The sequence below is a fragment of the Aotus nancymaae genome, unplaced genomic scaffold (genome assembly GCF_030222135.1).
Source record: "Aotus nancymaae isolate 86718 unplaced genomic scaffold, 86718_ANA_hifiasm-v0.15.2.pri h1tg000089l, whole genome shotgun sequence".
NCBI classification, from domain to species: Eukaryota; Metazoa; Chordata; class Mammalia; order Primates; family Aotidae; genus Aotus; species Aotus nancymaae.
This window is the reverse complement of record NW_026988504.1, coordinates 1,661,630-1,680,359: the sequence shown is the minus strand read 5'-3', so window position 1 is coordinate 1,680,359 and position 18,730 is coordinate 1,661,630. Positions and strand designations below refer to the sequence as shown.

General features: G+C 48.1%; 1 protein-coding gene across 2 annotated transcripts in view; it reads right to left on the bottom strand.

Moving 5' to 3' along the window:
* NPLOC4 (NPL4 homolog, ubiquitin recognition factor) overlaps positions 1-16,599 on the bottom strand; it is a 73,039-nt gene extending 56,440 nt beyond the window's left edge. The window contains exons 1-3 of one of the 2 annotated variants that reach the window (XM_064369276.1): positions 16,553-16,599; positions 12,504-12,584; positions 5,864-5,976 (exon numbers count right to left, since the gene is read on the bottom strand). In XM_064369276.1, the coding sequence (XP_064225346.1) occupies positions 5,864-5,976; positions 12,504-12,584; positions 16,553-16,567 (209 nt within the window). In that variant the 5' untranslated portion in view covers positions 16,568-16,599. Of the gene's footprint in view, positions 1-5,863; positions 5,977-12,503; positions 12,931-16,552 lie in introns of those variants that run through there. The other variant, XM_064369277.1, reaches the window with a different exon arrangement.
* Positions 16,600-18,730: the final 2,131 nt, after the last annotated feature.

Genomic DNA, 18,730 nt, shown 5'->3' with positions numbered 1-18,730 from the left:
GGAACTGTCACTGCTTCCTCGGCGCTCACATACACACGTTAAGCACGGACACGCAGGGAACTGTCACTGCTTCCTCGGCGCTCACATACACACGTAAGCACAGACACGCAGGGAACTGTCACTGCTTCCTCGGCGCTCACATACACACGTTAAGCACAGACACGCAGGGAACTGTCACTGCTTCCTCGGCGCTCACATACACACGTAAGCACAGACACGCAGGGAACTGTCACTGCTTCCTCGGCGCTCACATACACACGTAAGCACAGACACGCAGGGAACTGTCACTGCTTCCTCGGCGCTCACATACACACGTTAAGCACAGACACGCAGGGAACTGTCACTGCTTCCTCGGCGCTCACATACACACGTTAAGCACAGACACGCAGGGAACTGTCACTGCGTTCTCGGCGCTCACATACACACGTAAGCACAGACACGCAGGGAACTGTCACTGCTTCCTCGGCGCTCACATACACACGTTAAGCACGGACACGCAGGGAACTGTCACTGCTTCCTCGGCGCTCACATACACACGTAAGCACAGACACACAGGGAACTGTCACTGCTTCCTCGGCGCTCACATACACACGTAAGCACAGACACGCAGGGAACTGTCACTGCTTCCTCGGCGCTCACATACACACGTTAAGCACAGACACGCAGGGAACTGTCACTGCTTCCTCGGCGCTCACATACACACGTAAGCACAGACACGCAGGGAACTGTCACTGCTTCCTCGGCGCTCACATACACACGTAAGCACAGACACGCAGGGAACTGTCACTGCTTCCTCGGCGCTCACATACACACGTTAAGCACAGACACGCAGGGAACTGTGACTGCTTTCTCGGCGCTCACATACACACGTTAAGCACAGACACGCAGGGAACTGTCACTGCTTTCTCGGCGCTCACATACACACGTAAGCACAGACACGCAGGGAACTGTCACTGCTTCCTCGGCGCTCACATACACACGTAAGCACAGACACGCAGGGAACTGTCACTGCTTCCTCGGCGCTCACATACACACGTAAGCACAGACACGCAGGGAACTGCGACTGCTTTCTCGGCGCTCACATACACACGTTAAGCACAGACACGCAGGGAACTGTGACTGCTTTCTCGGCGCTCACATACACACGTAAGCACAGACACGCATGGGAACTATTTCTGCTTTTAAAAAGTGGGATGGGAGGAGGTGGTGAGAAAAAAAAAAGTGGGATTACCGGACACATGCTTTTCTCCTTCAACAACCCCTCATAAAATCCTCCAAAGAGAAGGGGTCCACGTCTAATTGCTATGACAGTGGCTGCACATTCCTGGTGAGGCTGCCTAACCCCTCCTTCAGTCACTCTCACACTGAGGAGTATGCACACTGTCTGCCAGTTTCTGCCACCATCAACACCACCCAAAAACACCCACGGACAGACGTCCCTGCAATTTTCCTTCTAAAGGCAAACTCCCAGGAGTGCCCTGTCAGACTTAAGGGTTTATGTTTGTCTCTGAAGCTGCTGACATACTTTCCAAAAAGGTCTGGAACTCCTGACCTCAGGTGGTCCACCCCCCTCAGCCTTCTAAAATGCTAGGATGATAGGTATGAGCTACCGTGTCCAGCCGAGACATCTGTTTCTTTTTTGGAGGATGGCGTCTCACTCTGTCACCCAGGATGGAATGCAGTGGTGCTATCCTGGCTCACTGCAACCTCCACCTCCAGGGTTCAAGCGATTCTCCTACTTCAGCCTCCCGAATAGCTGGGACTACAGGTGCATGCCACCACACCTGGCTAATCTTTTGTATTTTTAGTAGAGATGAGTTTTCACCAAGTTAGCCAGGATGGCCTCAATCTCCTGACCTCATGATCCACCTGTGTCAGCCTCCCAAAGTGCTGGGATTACAAACGTGAGCCACAGCACTGGGCCTGAGACATCTGTTTCTAACAGCAGATTAGATATTCCTAAACACCCTCTAACTACTAATATAAAAACTTGACTTGGACACTACACCAATTTTAACAAATATACTCCAAAATCAATTGCTGAGCTCTAAAGAAAGTGGAGGAAATCCCCAGGGGACAAACCCAGACAGCAGCCAGCGACACAGAGCTCAGAGCTGCTGGTGGGGCCAAGGCCACTATCAGGAATTCACTTACAGCTTTGGGCCTACAGAGGTTTGCTGGGCACTGGGAGACAAAAGACTTGAGCCTCCCTGCCCAGAGTGGGGTCTGAGTCTGAAACTCCCACATAAACTGAAGGATGCCTGAACAGCTGTGAAAAACCCACCAGCTGAAAATACGAACCAAGGAGGAATCCCATCTGCCTCTATTCAGTGCATAGCAAAATAAACCAAAAAAGACACCTCTGAGACTCTGTAACTAAAGGCCTGCTATGCCATACATCTGGGACAGAACCAGGGAAGAAGCCATTTGGTTCAGAAATCCCAAAGACAGAAATTGATTCAAAGGAGCTGTAGGTCCATCGCACCCCGCTGTGCTAACAAAAGCAAATGCAAAACCTTCTCTGTAGAAAAGCTACTAATCTGGATCCTTCGGGATTTCCCAAGACCAAGTTTGGTCAAACATAACCTGTCATAAGGACCAAAAAAGAACTGTAGAAGAGTAACACACCACCATGCAAGCAAGAGTGGGCAGAGACATAATTAACAGAGTTAGACTGCCAAGGACTGAGGCATGGAGGTTGAGACAGAATATTAACTTCTAGAGGGGATGTTAAATGAACAATGGAATGGAAGACTGTGAGTGACAGAGGCTATCCAAAATGACCAGGCGGGATTCTAGGACGTGGAGGTGGCAAGCGCCAAAGTCAGTGGCTCCTCCAATATCTCCCTCCTGCAGACAGACAGACCACGTGCCAAGTCCCACTGATGCATCAACAGCAATGCAGGGGGCAGGGGCACAAGCGGGACAGACAGACGCCAATCATCACGAGACCAAGAGGTAGGCCCCCATGTCTCACAGCCCGTGGGGGAGCCCTCAGCCACCCAGTGGTCTTCACTGGAGGCCGGTGGGCCACTGTGACAGCAGAGCAGAAACCAGGAGCAACATGGCCCCTGTGAGCACTTGAAGCCAACAGCCAGGTTTAGGGGGAAAAAAAAAATCAGATCATTTATTTATGTATATACTTTTAAGACAAGGTCTCGCTCTGTTGCCCAGGTGCAGTGCAGTGGTGAGCACAATCACAGCTCACAGCAGTTCGACAAAGACCCTGTCTCTAAAAAACAAAAGGGTGGCGGGGGGCGGACACAGGCTCACACCTGTAATGCCAGCACTTTCGGAGGCTAAGGCGGGTGGATCACTTGAGGTCAAGAGATTGAGACCAGCCTGGCCAACATGGTGAAACCCCGTCTCTACTAAAAATATAAAAATTACCTGGGCATGGTGGTGGGCACCTGTAATCCCAGCTACTTAGGAGGCTAAGGCAGGGGAATCGCTTGAATCCAGGAAGCAGAGGCTACAGTGAGCTGAGATCATGCCACTGCACTCCAGCCAGGCAACGTAGTAAGACCCTGCCTCAAAAAAAAAAAAGGAGAGGTGTGTACACAGCACCCCAGGGTCCTGCTGAGGGACTGGCCTGAGTCTTTCAGGCCTCTGCATCCCACTTTGGATCAGGAGGAAATCCAGGACACAGAGGATCACGCTGAAGGGTCCTGCAAATGTGAAATCAGCAAGATCCTAGAGGTGGGAAACCCTACAGGTCAATGGACCACGTTCCTCAACAAATTTTAAGAAAAGGAAAAGGATGTGGAAACTAAAAGATGTAAGACATAAATTTCCTTACAAAGCAAGACTGGCCGGGCTCAGTGACTCACACCTGTAATCCTGGCCTTTGGGAGGCCGAGGCGGGCGGGTCACGAGGTCAGGAGTTCAAGACCAGACTGGCCAACATGGTGAAACCCTGTCTCTACTAAAATACAAAAATTAGCTGGGCATGGTGGCTCACATCTGTAATCCCATCTGCTTGGGAGGCTGAGGTAGGAGAATTGCTTGAACCGGGACCAGGGGGGCGGAGGTTGCAGTGAGCCGAGGTCGTGACACTGCACTCCAGTCTGGGCTACAGAGTGAGACTCCATCTCAAAAAAAAAAAGCAAGACTAACTGCCTATAATCCCAGCACTTTGGGAGGCCGAGGAGGGCAGATCACAAGATCAGGAGACTGAGACAGAGACCATCCTGGCTAACACGGCGAAAAAAAAAACCAAGACTAACTGGCAGTGTCTAGGGATAGACACTCAAGTAATGGAAGAATAAAGAAATGCAAACCCATGATTATTACAGAAACCAGTACAGCGGAACTGTTAGGCAGAAGCTTCTGGGGTGGCTACCAATGCCTTATCCCCAGACCTGCTCAGTGCTTGCAATGGTGACACATAAGGTTCATCCATCAAGACACATACTGTTCTGAGGTGTTCAGTACACATTTTGTTTAATAACTAAAAAGGGGAGGGAGAAAAAAAGGCCACGCCACAGGAGAGAAGGAAGGAGGGCAAGCGCAGTGGGACACAAGCCTGGTGATGAGCAGAGAATTCCTCTGGCTGGGACTGAACATGTGCACTCACAGTCACTCTCTTTATTTTTAAATATAGTTACGGGTTCTAGATTTAAACTTTATTTAAAAAATTACCAGTCAGATTTAAAAAGGAATAAAACAGAATATTTAAAAGTGAAAAATGTGCCTGTAGTCCCAGCTACTCAGGAGGCTGAGGCAGGAGGATCACTTGCAACCAGAAAGTCAAGGCTACGATGACCTATGATTGCACCACTACACTCCAGCCTGGGTGACAGGGTGAGATTCTGTCTCAAGAAAAGAAAGAAAGAAGGAATTATCAAGATGCAAAACCCTTCACAAGCTCAAAGGAAGGATGAACCAGGGTCATTCTGGAAATGACATCAACAAGAGCTTTTGTTTCACCTTATCACAGGGGTAGGCAAACAGTAGGTGCCCAGTAACTCTTTGCTGAAGAACAAATCAATGAATGCTACAACTGCATATTGTTTCCCTAGATATATCGATATGTGAACCTAAAAGTCACCAAAGTGCAAAACAGCCTATCATTCTGGCTGGTAAACAGGCTCACAGCCAACTGCCAGCAGGTCCCAGGCCCACCACTGAGCCAGTGGGCACAGCACACACTGCCTACAGCGTCAGGAGGAAAACTGACTGCTTGCTCCTTAAGGACCGAACTGATCTGAGGGATATGTGAGCAAGCGCCCAGACGGTTTAGATGGGAGCCAGCACACTTGTTCTGTAAAGGGCCAAACAGTCAATACTTTCAGCTCTGCAGGCCTCATGGTCTATTACAACTACTCAACTCTGCCCTTGTAATGTGAAAACCAGCAGGAACAACGTGACCTGGCTCTGTTCCAGTAACACTTTACAAAAATAGGCAGTAGCCAGGCTGTGATAGGTCTCTGAGTCCCGAAGGTCCTGAATAACCAACTCTAAGGGGTGGCAGTGGGCCACTGTGCTGCCGGCCCTCCTACCCAAGCAAGCAGGCAAACAGGATTTCCTTGCACAGAGCTGCGTTCAAGGTCTTTCACTCCAGACCCGCAGCTGAATATGCAGCACGCTCCAGGCCATACATGGACCAAGACGATAACCTTCTCCTCAGTGACACCAATTCCAGAATTCTGCAAAGTCAACCAAATCTGCTCAATAGCAACTGCAGATTCAGGATAATTACTGAATCCCTGGCAAGAAATATGGGTGCATGTATTCTGGTCAATTAATAAGACCATGATGAGAGTGGTGTGAAAAGGAAAGAGGATAAAACTGGGCAACCTCGGGCAGATCATGGGAGTCTCATCTTCCCCCATTCCCTGCTTCCTCCTCAGAGGACACTTACTTGATTTTTAGCAAGTTGAGGGATTTGTTGGAGGAGGCCGTTATCTCTCCAGTCTTGTTTCTATTGATGTAAACTGAGAAGCCATTATTTTGGAAGCCAAACTCCTTTGCAACCTAAAACAAGCCCCAAAGAACAGAAACTTAATGAAACATTTAAGTATCACTACACATGCCACACATACCACAGACATTACTAGAAGAGTATTCGCCAAATTTGGAAAGTGCTCATCATTTACGAAATTCCTCTTGTTATTTTGTTATTTCAAAGAAATCTGTACTGCTCACAAAGATGTCAGTTAAAATTTAAAAGGTGGCCAAAAAAAGCAAAGGTCTTGTTGTCAATGATGAAACTTTGTAACACAACTAACAGTATGAAGCAAGCCGGGCTTGGTGGCTCATGCCTGTAATCCCAACACTTTAAGAGGCTGAGGTGGGCGGATCGCCTGACCAACATGGAAAAACCCCGCCTATACTAAAAATACAAAAGTAGCTGGGCGTGGTGGCACATGCCTACAGTCCCAGCTAGTCAGTGGGCTGAGGCAGGAGACTCACTTGAACCTGAGAAACAGAGGTTGCAGTGAGCCTAGATCACGCCACTGCACTCTAGCCTGGGCAACAGAATAAGAAGATTCTGTTTCAAAAAAAAAGAAAAAAAAGACAAGGTTCCTGCTGTTAAGTAGTTTACCATCAAATGGGGGAGACAAAGTCAACAAAGGTTAACATAAGCACTATGACAGAAAAGGAAAAGTCATCCCAGATGGGAGGCTAGAGGTCTCTCCAAAGCCTGCCATGTACGAGCTGGGAGGAAAGGCCACAGGCAGCAGGAGCAAGCACAAAGGCCAGGAGGCAGGAAGGGCACTGGAAACACGGAGGCCAGAGCCCAAGAAACAAGAAGGAAGATGGAAAGGGATGAGGCTGGCGAGGCAGACGGGGCCAGCCACACAGGACCATGTGAGCTGCGAGGTCTGGGATTCTATCCCAAGAGCTGTGGGAAGCACAGAGACTAAAAGCAGAGGGAATCATTGTCCACAAAATTCCTGTTTCTCAACACCACCATGAAGAGGAAGCCGGAGTGCCAATCCTAGAGATAAGAGAGACGGGCTGAGATGGGATGAGAGGGACAGAACGGTGGGGATGGAGACAAGAGCACCCCTTCCAAAGGTGAGCATAGCTAGGCCCTGCTGACGAGCAGGACCAGGGGCAGGAATGCAACAAGAGAAAGGAAGGATGTCAGAGTAAAGCTGAGAATTTCAGATTGAATAACTATGTGGAGGTAACACCTGTGAGGGAACCATGAAAGGAAAGGTTAAAAAAGGAAGAAGACTAGAGGGATAATCAGGAATTCCATTTGACACTGAGATCTGAAATGACAGCCAGACACTCCAGTGAAGCCATCCAGCAGGGCCGGTGGGCATCTGTGTATGAGCCCAGGAAAGGGGCCACAGATAGAGCTCTACATTTAGGGGTCATCAGAGTACAAGTACCCAAATGAAAGGAATGTGAATTGCAGAAAACAAACAAATTATAAAAGAACAATGAAATGGAAATTCTCAACTGAAAAACACAGTAACAGAAATAAAAAATTCACTGAATGGGCTTATCAGCAGCAGGGAGAGAGCAGAAAAGTCAACCTAAACATAGGTAAATAGCTTGTGGTTCCAGCAACTTGGGACGCTGAGGTGGGAGGACTGCTTGAGCCCAGAAGTTCAAAGCTACAGTGAGATAGGATCACACCACTGCACTCCAGCCTGAGCAACAGAGTGAGACTCCAACTCTAAAAAGAAAAAAAAAATCAATCAATAAAAATAACTCCATCCCCTCAGCTATATAATCTGAAGACAGAAATTAAAAAAAAAAAAAAAAGAACAGAGCCTTAGGAACTCATGGGACAGCATCAGATGATCCTCACTACGAAAGAATGAGGGCTGCCGGGAGCGGTGGCTCACACTTGTAATCCCAGCACTTCGGGAGGCCAAGGTGAGCAGATCACGAAGCCAGGAGTTGGAGACATGGTGAACCCCGTCTCTACTAAAAATACAAAACAGCCTGGTGTGGTGGTGCGCGCCTGTAATCCCAGGAGGCTGAGAAAGGAGAATCATTTAAACTCAGGAAGCGGAGGTTGCAGTGAGCCAAGATCACACCACTGGACCCCAGCCTGGGCAACAAAGCAAGACTCCACATCTCAAAAAAAAAAAAGAAAAGAAAAGAATAAGGATCAGGTGCGGTGGCTCACACCTGTAATCCCAGTGCTTTCAGAAGCTGGGGTCAGCAGATCATCTGAGGTCAGGAGTTCGAGACCAGCCTGGGCAACATGGTAAAACCCTGTCTCTACTAAAAATGCAAAAAAAAATTAGCCTGGCATAGTGGTGCACACCTGTAATCCCAGCTACTCAGGAGGCTGAGGCAGGAGAACTGCTTGAACCCAGGAGGCGAGGGTTGCAGTGAGCCAAGATCTCACCACTGCACTCCAGCCTGGGTGACAGAGCAAGACTCCATCTCAAAAAGAAAAAAACAACAAAGAATGAGGACAGAACAGAAAAATAAATAAGAAGTGGCCAAAAAACCCAAATTTGATAGAAATAACATCAAATAACAAATACAGGAAGTTCAGTAAACTCTCTCAAGTTAGGATACAAACAGAACACCACTGCAAGGCACACCAGAGTCACACTGCTGAAATCCAGAGATCAATGAAGACAAGAATACAGTGGAATGACAGCTTCAAACACCAAACATAGCTGGGCGCTGCAGCTCCCGCCTGGAATCCCAGCACTTTGGGAGGCAAAGTGGGAAGAATCACTTGAGGAGATCAAGACAAGCCTAGACAACATGGTAAAACCCCATTTCTACAAAAAAATTAAGAAATTTTTTTTAGCTAGGTGCAGTGGCGTGCGCTTGTATTTCCAGCTACTCAGGAGGCTGAGGTGGGAACATCACTTGAGCCCAGGAAGTCAAGGCTGCAATGAGCTGTGACTGAGCCAGTGCACTCCAACCTAGGCCCCCCCACCCAAAAAAAAAAAGGTGGGAGGAGTGGGCACGGTGGCTCATGCCTGTAATCCCAGCACTTTGGGATGCCGAGGTGGGTGGATCACCTGAGGTCAGGAGTTCAAGACCAGCCTGGCCAACATGGTGAAACCCCGTCTCTACTAAAAATACAAAAATGAGCCAGGTATGGTGGCACCTGCCTATGGTCCCAGCTACTCAGGAAGCTGAGGAAGGAGAATCGCTTGAACCTGGGAGGTGGAGGTTGCAGTGAGGCAAGATTGTATCACTGCACTCCAGCCTGGCAACAGAGTGAGACTCTGTCTCAAAAAAAGAAAAACGGTGCATGAGGGGAACAAAAAAGAAATGTCAGCTCAGAAATCGGTATGGAATGAAAATATCCTTCCAATAAATACAAGAGCAGAATGAAAACTTAAAAAAAACTCAAGAGTCTGTGACCAACAAGCCTATACTACAACAACGGCTAATGGATGTTTTTCAGGCTGAAGGGAAGTAACACCAGACAGAAACAGTCTGAGGGACTCCACAGGAAAAGTAGATAAGGGAGAAACTGTGAAGATAAGCCAGGAGGTACATAATATGCAACCATCACAGTAAGTAAAATATTTTGTGATTGGTTCAAAAAAGAAAAACTGTCATGAACATCCTGGACACAATGCAGGTCAGGAGACCAGGGAGGAGCCAGGGATGATTTTTTGAATCCACTGTAGTCATATCTTCAATTCATACAGACGATGCATTTATCCTTCGATATGGAATACTGAGCAAGACCTAATAAGTACTATTAGGAAAAAGGAGTTAAATTTAATGATTTTTATATACTAACCCTATTTTCTACTAAAAAATATAACTGATTAAAAGATTTAATGACAGACTGGCATGGTGGCTCACACCTGTAATCCCAGCACTTTGGTAGGTCAAGGTGAGCCGATCACTTGAGGTTAAGAGTTCAATACCAGCCTGGCCAACGTGGCAAAACAGCATCTCTACCCAAAGACAAAAAAAATTACCCCCAAATAGTTATGGGCACTGGTAATCCCAACTACCCGGGAGGCTGAGGCAGAGGTCACAGTGAGCTGAGATCAGACCACTGTACTCCAACCTGGGTGACAGAGTAAGACTCCGTCTCAAAAAACAAAACAAAACAAATTCTCACTTATGAGGAACCTGAAGTAGTCAAATTCATGAAACAAAAGGTAGAATCATGGTGACCAGGAGCTACGGGAGAACGGTGGGGTTTTTTTTGTCTTATTAGTAGAGACATGGTTTCACCATGTTGGCCTGGCTAGTCTCGAACTCCTGACCTCAGGTGATCCACCCACCGCAGCCTCCTAAAGTGCTGGGATTATAGGTGTGAGCCACTGCGCCCAACCGGGTGGAGTTGTTTTTTTATCTTTTTGTGGTCTCCTGAGTAGCTAGAACTACAGGCCTGTGCTCTCACATCCAGCTTTTTCTTACTTTTTTGTTTTTTTGCATAGATGGGGTCTTGTTTTAACAAGTATCATGAGCCACAATGCCTGGCCTGGAGTTGTTTTTTAATTTATTTTTCTTTCTTTTTTGAGGGCACTAATCTGCCATTTTTTTTTTTTTTTTTTTTTTTTTTTTAAAGACAGGGTTTCACCATGTTGGCCAAGCTGGTCTGGAACTCCTGACCTCAGGTGATCCGCCTGCCTTGGCCTCCCAAAGTGCTGAGATTACAGGCATGAGCCACCACGCCTAGACTTTTTTTTTTTTTTTTTTTTTTTGAGACAGTCTCGCACTATCACTCAGGCTGTAGTGCAGTGGCGCAATCTCGGCTCACTGCAATCAGCAATTCTGCTGCGTCAGCCTCCCAAGTAGCTGGGACTACAGGCATGCACCACCACGCCCAGTTAATTTTTTTGTATTTTTAGCAGAGACAGGGTATCATCATGTTGGTCTCAATCTCCTGACCTTGTGATCTGCCTGCCTCGGCCTCCCGAAGTGCTAGGATTACAGGTGTGAGCCACCGAGCCTGGCCTATATTTTACTTATTTATTTTATTTTTTTTATTATTATTTTGAGATGGAGTCTCACTCTGTCGCCCAAGATAGAGTGAGGTAGTGCGATCTTAGCTAAAGAAAAAAAAAAAAAAGAAGTCTAGCCATTTCCTGAATTCTAGTATCATCCTTAGAAGCAAACCAATATGGTTAACTGCTAGTAAAATGTCAAATAGTAGGCTATTAAAAATTTCTTGAAGACTCAAAGATTCTCTTCTACTTTGGACTGCAGAGATTCTCTTCTCTGTCATCTATTGCATCTAATTCTTCTTCCTTTTAATCTTATCAAGGTGGTCCCTTAAGCACTGCGATTGGAATGACAGCTACCTTTCAGAAACTAAATTTTCCAAGTAAGCACTGTGACTTCACTAATATATTACAGACCTAGTGTGATCCTCGGCAAATCTCTATCCCTCCAGCCTTCAATCCTTTGTGAAAATAAAAAGATCGGAACAGCCAGGTACAGTGGCTCACACCTGTAATCCCAGCATTTTGGGAGGCCAAGGTGGGCAGATTGCTTGAGGTCAGGAGTTTGAGAACAGCCTGGCCAACATAGTGAAACCCAGTCTCTACTGAAAAATCCAAAAATTAATCAGGTGTGGTGGTACACACCTGTAATCCCAGCTACTGGGGAGGCTGAGGAGGGAGAATCACTTAAACCCAGGAGATGGAGGTTGCAGTGAACCAAGATCACTCCACTATACTTCAGCCTGGGCAACAGAGCAAGATTCCAATTCAAGGGTTAAAAAAAAAGTTCAGACTACATGACAAAGAAGATTCCCTTTTATTTTTTTTTAGACAGTTTTGCTCTTGTTGCCCAGACTGGAGTGCAGTGGCACATTTTCAGCTCACTGCAGCCTCCACCTCCCGAGTTCAAGCAAGTTTTATGCCTCAGTCTCCTGAGGAGCTGGGATCACAGGCACATGCCACCACGCCCATCTAATTCTTGTAATTTTAGTAGAGACAGGGTTTCATCGTATTGGTGAGGATGGTCTCAAAGTCCTGACCTCAGGTGATCCACCTGCCTCGGCCTCCCAAAGTGCTGGGATTACAGGCATGAGCCACCACGCCCGGACACTCTGATAAATATTATTCTTGTGAAATAATTTTTTTTTTTTGACAGAGCCTGGCTCTGCTGCCCAGGCTGGAGTGCAGTGGTGCAATCTCAGTTCACTATAACCTGATTCCCGAGTTCAAGTGATTCTCCTGCCTTAGCCTCCTGAGTAGCTGGGATTACAGGTGCCCACCACCATGCCCAGGTAATTTTTGTATTTTTAGTAGAGACAAGGTTTCACCATGTTGGCCATCCTAGTCTCAAACTCCCGCCTCAGCCTCCCAAAATGCTGGGATTACAGGCGTGAGCCACTATACCCGACCACTCTTGTAAAACACTTTTACATTTACCTTTGGGCTCTTGGTCCTATAATTCTGAGCAGTGATCAGCTGTGACAAACATCTCATCCTATAGTAATCCAACCCAACCAAGATAGAGAAAAGCAATGCAAGGGGCTATTTGGGAATAGGGAAAATAAGAAAATGGGGAAGAGAGAAAAGGTATTGATGGGAGTAACAGTAGAGGATAAGAAAGATCCTGAGGGTAAATACCCAAGCCATGGATACCTTTTTCAAAAATGTTGCTGCTGTTTCTCTCTTTGTTGCTGTGATCCGCTTCACTCCATCTGGGGACTGGACACGAATTATCTGTTGTAAATGAAATATGATGGTTACTGCACAACCTAGTGAGGTCCTGCTCTACTGCTAAGACTTACATCTGTGGTCTTTTAGTATCTGAGTCACTAAAATTTAAAGCCAAACCTCATTTAAATCCTTCTCCTGTGATCTGGATTAAAAAAAAAAAAAAGCCAAACTTCATTCTTCACTTTTGAATACTCGGCTCAATCTTTCTAGAAGACGAAGCCAAGGGGTGAGATTCATCAACATCTGGGGAGATAGTTTAAGAATACTGTCCTCCCAACTCAGTTTCACTTGGAAAACAACTTTATTTCCTAACCACTATTTATAGAGTATATGTGAAATGCTTTTTGACTCTTCAAACTTAAACAAAAACTATCTCCAGGCTTAACTTGGAAAAAAAAAAACCCACCATGAACCATGAAGGAACTGCATTCTTTATAGAAGATGTTACTTTGTTCCAGGATTTATACAAACATTAGACAGTCTTTAAGAGTCCTACAATTAAAAGAATCATAGGGGCCAGGGTGTGGTGACTCACACCTATAATCCCAGCACTTTGGGAGGCCCAGGTGGGTGGATGACGAGGTCAAGAGATCGAGAACATCCTGGTCAACAAGGTGAAACCCCATCTCTACTAAAAATACAAAAATTAGCTGGGCGTGGTCGTGCACGCCTGTAGTCCCACTACTTGGGAGGCTGAGGCAGGAGAATTGCTTGAACCCAGGAGGCGGAGGTTGCGGTGAGCTGAGATCGGGCCATTGCACTCCAGCCTGGGTAACAAGAGCAAAACTCCGTCTCAAAAAAAAGAATCATAGGAAATTTTCTAATTGTTACTTATTTTCTTTTTTACTTTTTTGAGACGGGGTCTTGCTGTCACCCAGGCTGAAATACAGTAGCAAAATCACAGCTTACTGCAGCCTTGACCTCCAAGGTTCAAGTGATCCTCTGAACTCAGCCTCCTGAGTCCCTGGGACCACAGGCCTGCACCACAAGGTCAGGTTAATTTTTTTTTTTTTTTTTTTGTAGTGATGGAGTGTCACCATACTGCCCAGGCTGATCTCAAGCTCCTAGGATCAGGTGACCCTGCCACTGTGCTGGAATTTCAGGCATGAGCAACCACACCTAGCTATTACTTACTTTCTGTAAAAAAGATTTTAAAATGGCCAGGCACAGTGGCTCACGTCTGTAATTGTAGTACTTTGGTGCCACTGCACTCCAGCATGGGTGACATAGTAAGACCTTGCCTCAAAAAAAAAAAAAAAAAGAGAGAGATTAAAGTTAAAAACAACAAAGGTCATTAATGGTAAAATTTAGTAGGGTTTTAAAAAAATATTTTCGGCTGGGCACAGTGGTTCATGCCTATAATCTCAGCACTTCAGGAAGCCAAGGCAGAAGAATCCCTTTAGCCCCGGAGTTCAAGATCAGCCTGGCCAACACAGCAAGCTTGACTCCATCCTAATTTAATATGTGCGTATTTTATTTACACAATATACACACACACACACTCATATATATATATATCTTGAGATGGAGTTTCGCTCTTGTTACCCAGTCTGGAGTGCAATGGCGCGATCTTGGCTCACCACAATCTCCGCCTCCTGGGTTCAAGCAATTCTCCTGCCTCAGCCTCCCGAGTAGCTGGGACTACAGGCGCGCGCCACCATGCCCAGCTAATTTTTGTATTTTTAGTAGAGATGGGGTTTCACCTTGTTGACCAGGATGGTCTCGATCTCTTGACCTCATGATCCACCCGCCTCGGCCGCCCAAAGTCCTGGGATTACAGACGTGAGCCACTGTGCCCGGCCTATATATATATATTTTTAAGTATTTTTTTCCCCCATGGTAAGCCTAAAAAGGTTGGGAAGATCTGGAATACTATGGGACAAAGAGCATTACTTCCTAAGACGACTTGATTTTTATGCTGATGAAAGCCATTGTGAAGGTGAGCTATAATGCCTAGCCAACAGTACAGGTCCCTGTTCAGACAGGGAGGATGAAATGGCATGCTCTGCAGCAAAGACCTGCTCCAACCCCCTACAGACGGGAAGGAGGCCGACAGGAGCACGCTGCAAGTGCTCGAGTCCTAGCTTCTCCTCTCAGCAATGACTGGTGGTGCACTGCGGATCTTCTATTACCTGCATTATCATCTCTTGTCTTTAGCTCATTTTATTCTTTTTTTTTTTGGAGACGGAGTTCGCTTTAGTGGCCCAGGCTGGAGAGCAATGGTGCAGTCTAGGCTCACTGCAACCTCCACCTACCAGGTTCAAGCAATTCTCCTGCTTCAGCCTCCCAAGAGGCTAGGATTACAGGCGTGCGCCGCAACGCTCAGCTAATTTTTTGTATTCTTAGTAGAGATGGGGTTTCACCATGTTAGTCAGGCTGGTCTCGAACTCCTGATCTTGTGATCCACCCACCTCAGCCTCCCAAAGTGCTGGGATTACAGGCGTAAGCCACCACGTCCAGCCTGAAGACTGATTCTTGACACCTGGTAAAACTGCGGAGACTGTCACAATGCTACAGCATGAACATTACTCCTCACCCAATACTGCTCAGCTTCCCCCAGAAATCCCAAATCTTCCTTAATACTAACCAAAATTCGGCTAGGCGCGGTAGCTGATGCCTGTAAGTCCCAGCACTTTGGGAGGCTGAGACAGGCAGATCACCAGAGGTCAGGAGTCCGAGACCAGCCTGACCAACACGGCAAAAACCCATCTCTACTATAAATACAAAAAAATTAGCCGGGCGTTGTGGCGGGCGCCTGTAATCCCAGCTACTCGGAAGGCTGAGGCAGGAGAATCGCCTGAACCCGGGAGGTGGAGTTTGCAGTGAGCAGAGACAGGGCCACTGCACTCCAGCCTGGGCAACAGAGAAGCAAAACTCTGTCTCACACACACACAAAAAATTAACCGAAATTCTGTCCAAAGGTCAGTTAATTTTTTCCCATCACATTTACTTTTGGGGAAAAGCTTCTCAAAAGTTAACGAGGGGCTGGTTTTCTCTGATTTTTCACTGACATTTTTTACCGTGGTAGGGATGACAGTTCGTTTTTCCTTTTTTTGAGATGCAGTCTCACTCTGTTGCCCAGGCTGGAGTGCAGTGGCGCGATCTCGGCTCACTGCAACCGCCACTTCCCAGGTTCAAGCGATTCTCCTGCCTCAGCCTCCCAAGTGGGATTACAGGCGCCAGGCACCACGACCGGCTAATTATTTGTACTTTTAGTAGAGACGGGGTTTCGTCACGTTGGCCAGGCTGGTCTCGAACTCCTGACCTCACGTGATCCACCCACCTCAACCTCCCAAAGTGTTGGGATTACAGGCGTGAGCCACTGCGCCCGGCCGACAATTCTAAGTTTCAGGTAAAAAGTGAAATAAACCTCATTTATGACATTCCTTTTAAAGAGAAGTTGTCAAGTTTTCCTTCCAAGAAGGAGCAAAGCCAGAAGTTACTGCGTTTTCATTTTCCCAGCTCCGCGGGCGGGGAGGGAGCTCTGTAACGTCCCCGTCTGCAGAGTTGCTCTCCTCAGTGATTCATGACAAGGCACTTGCTGGGAAGCGGGAGAGCGGCAGAAGAGAACCGGAGGGAGACTGGGGTAAGAAGCGGCCCTGGCCTGAGAGGGGGGACTGGCTGGGAGTCCCTGGAACTGGACCAGGAAGTCTCCCGGCGCCGGGAACCGGGTGAGGAAGGAGGGCGGTTTCTCTTCGGCACAGTCCATTCTCCCTGCAGAAAGGCTCGGCCCTTCCCTGCCCAGGGCGGGGAACCCGGGTCGCGAGTCCTCCGGGAAGGGACAGGGACGGGAAGCAGCCGAGGGGGTGAAAGTCGCCGAGGGGGGCCCGGCCTCTGCTGAGAAGCCCGGGCGAGAAAGGGGAAAGGGACCCGGTCGCGGGGCCGACAGGCCCGCCTCCCCCACAGGCCGCGGCCGGCAAATCTGCTGCCTCATGCCGGCGTCCCCGCTCCCGCCCGGCTGCCGCACTCACGATGCTCTCGGCCATGGCGGCCGCTCCTGCCTCCGGGCTCGAGTCCCGGGCCGCCGCCGCCGCCTGCCGCCCCAAGGGCCTCGCAGACCCGGCCGCGGCCTCAGACCCGGCCCCGGCCTCCCTACGCCGCCGCCACCGCCGCTCCAGCTTCGCCCGCCCGGCTCCGCCAGCCGCCGACGTCCCGGTGCCTCGCTCAAGACTCTCCCCCGGGCGCGCGGCCGGGAAACCAGGTTCCGGCCCCACCAACGGCCCGACGCATGCGCAGAGTGGCGCCGCCGACCCGCCTCCCCTCCCGGCACCGCGAGGAGGCGAATTTTGGAAAAATGCCCCGTCGATGATAAATGCTCGTCCTCGGAAACCCAAGCCGTAAAGAAAAGCCCAAAAAGGAGGCAAAGACAAGCATCCGAAATCTCACCCAAAAATAACTACTGCTGCGTATTACTGCGAATTATAACTGGGGGAATAGCATTCCACACTTCCCTCCGTGCACAGGTGAGGAGAGAAACAATTTCAGGAAGAAAGGACGACACCTTTGTTATTTTCTTTGTCTTTTTTAAATTTAACATGAGAAAAACAAATGAATTTACACTGCATTTCAGGCCGGGCGCGGTGGGTTACCGAAGCTGAAGTGGACGGATTACCTGAGGCCAGAAGTTTGAGACCCGGCTGGCCAACATGGTGAAACCCGTCTCTACTAAAAACACAAACTCAGGCCAGGCGCGGTGGCCCACGCCTGTAGTCTCAGCACTTTGGGAGGCGGAGGCAGGTGGATCATCTGAGGTCAGGAATTCGAGACCAGCTTGGCCAACATGGTGAAACCCATCGCTACTAAAAATACAAAAATTACCCAGATGTGGTCTTGCGCGCCTATATTCCCAGATTCTCAGGAGTCTGAGGCCGGAGAATCACTTGAAGTTGTGAGGCAGAGGTTGCAGTGAGCGGAGATGCGGTCACTGTTCTCCAGCCTGGGCGACAGAGCAAGACTGTCTCCATCTCAAAAAAGAAAAAAAAAAATTAGCTTGGTGAGGTGGCTCATGCCTATAATCCCAGCTACTCAGGAAGCTGAGGCAGTGAGGTACCTGAGATCAGGAGGTCAAGGCTGCGGTGAGCCAAGATAGTGCCACTGTACTTTAGCCCAGGCAAGACTTCATCTCAAAAAACAACAGAAAAAAGACACCACTTCACAGATTCTAAGGATTCTAGGAGCTGCATGCCGGGAAACTGGAAGACCAAATATATACGTATTTCACAACATCACAATTTGAGGGTTCTTTTTAACTATGTTAAATTATATTGATTGATTAAATTATGTTAGTAATTGTATTAGTTTACTCAGACTGCCATTGTAACTGCCCAATGGGTGCTCCCTGCCCACTGCCTAGACTTTATCAAGACAGGCGAATTGCAATAGAGAAAGAGTTTAATTCACCTAGAGCCAGCTGTTCAGGTTACCAGGGACCGGGGTTTTATTGCTACTCAAAAAATCAGTATCCTCGCTAATTCGAGGATTGGAGTTTTTGTTTTTGTTTTTTTCTTTTTTCTTTGAGACAGTTTTGCTCTTGTTGCCCAGGCTGGAGTGCAACGGTGTGATCTCAGCTCACCAAAACCTCTGCCTCCCGAGTTCAAGCGATTCTCCTGCCTCAGCCTCCCCAGTAGCTGGAATTACACGCGACAGCCACCACGCCCAGATAATTTTGTGTTTTTAGTAGAGTCAGGGTTTCTCCATGTTGGTCAGGCTGGTCTCCAACTCCCAACCTCAGGTGATCTGCCCACTTTGGCCTTTCAAAGTGTTGGGATTACAGGTGTGAGCCACCAGGCCCAGCCAGGGATCTGAGTTTTAAAGGATAATTTGGTGTGTATGGGGTCAGAAAGTAGGGAGTGTTGATTGGTTGGGTCAGAGATGAAATGACAGGGAGTCAAAATTGTCCTCTTGGGCTGAGTCAGTTCCTGGGTCAGAGGCCACAGACCAGATGAGCCAGTTTATCAATCTGGGTGGTGCCAGCTGAACCATGGAGTGCAGGGTCTGCAAAATATCTTCAGAGCTGATCTGTTTTATAATGGAGATGTTATCCTGAAGAGCAGTTTGGGAGACTTAGAATCTTGTGGCCTCGCCGGGCGCGGTGGCTCACACCTGTAATCCTAGCACTTTGGGAGGCAGAGGTGGGTGGATCACCTGAG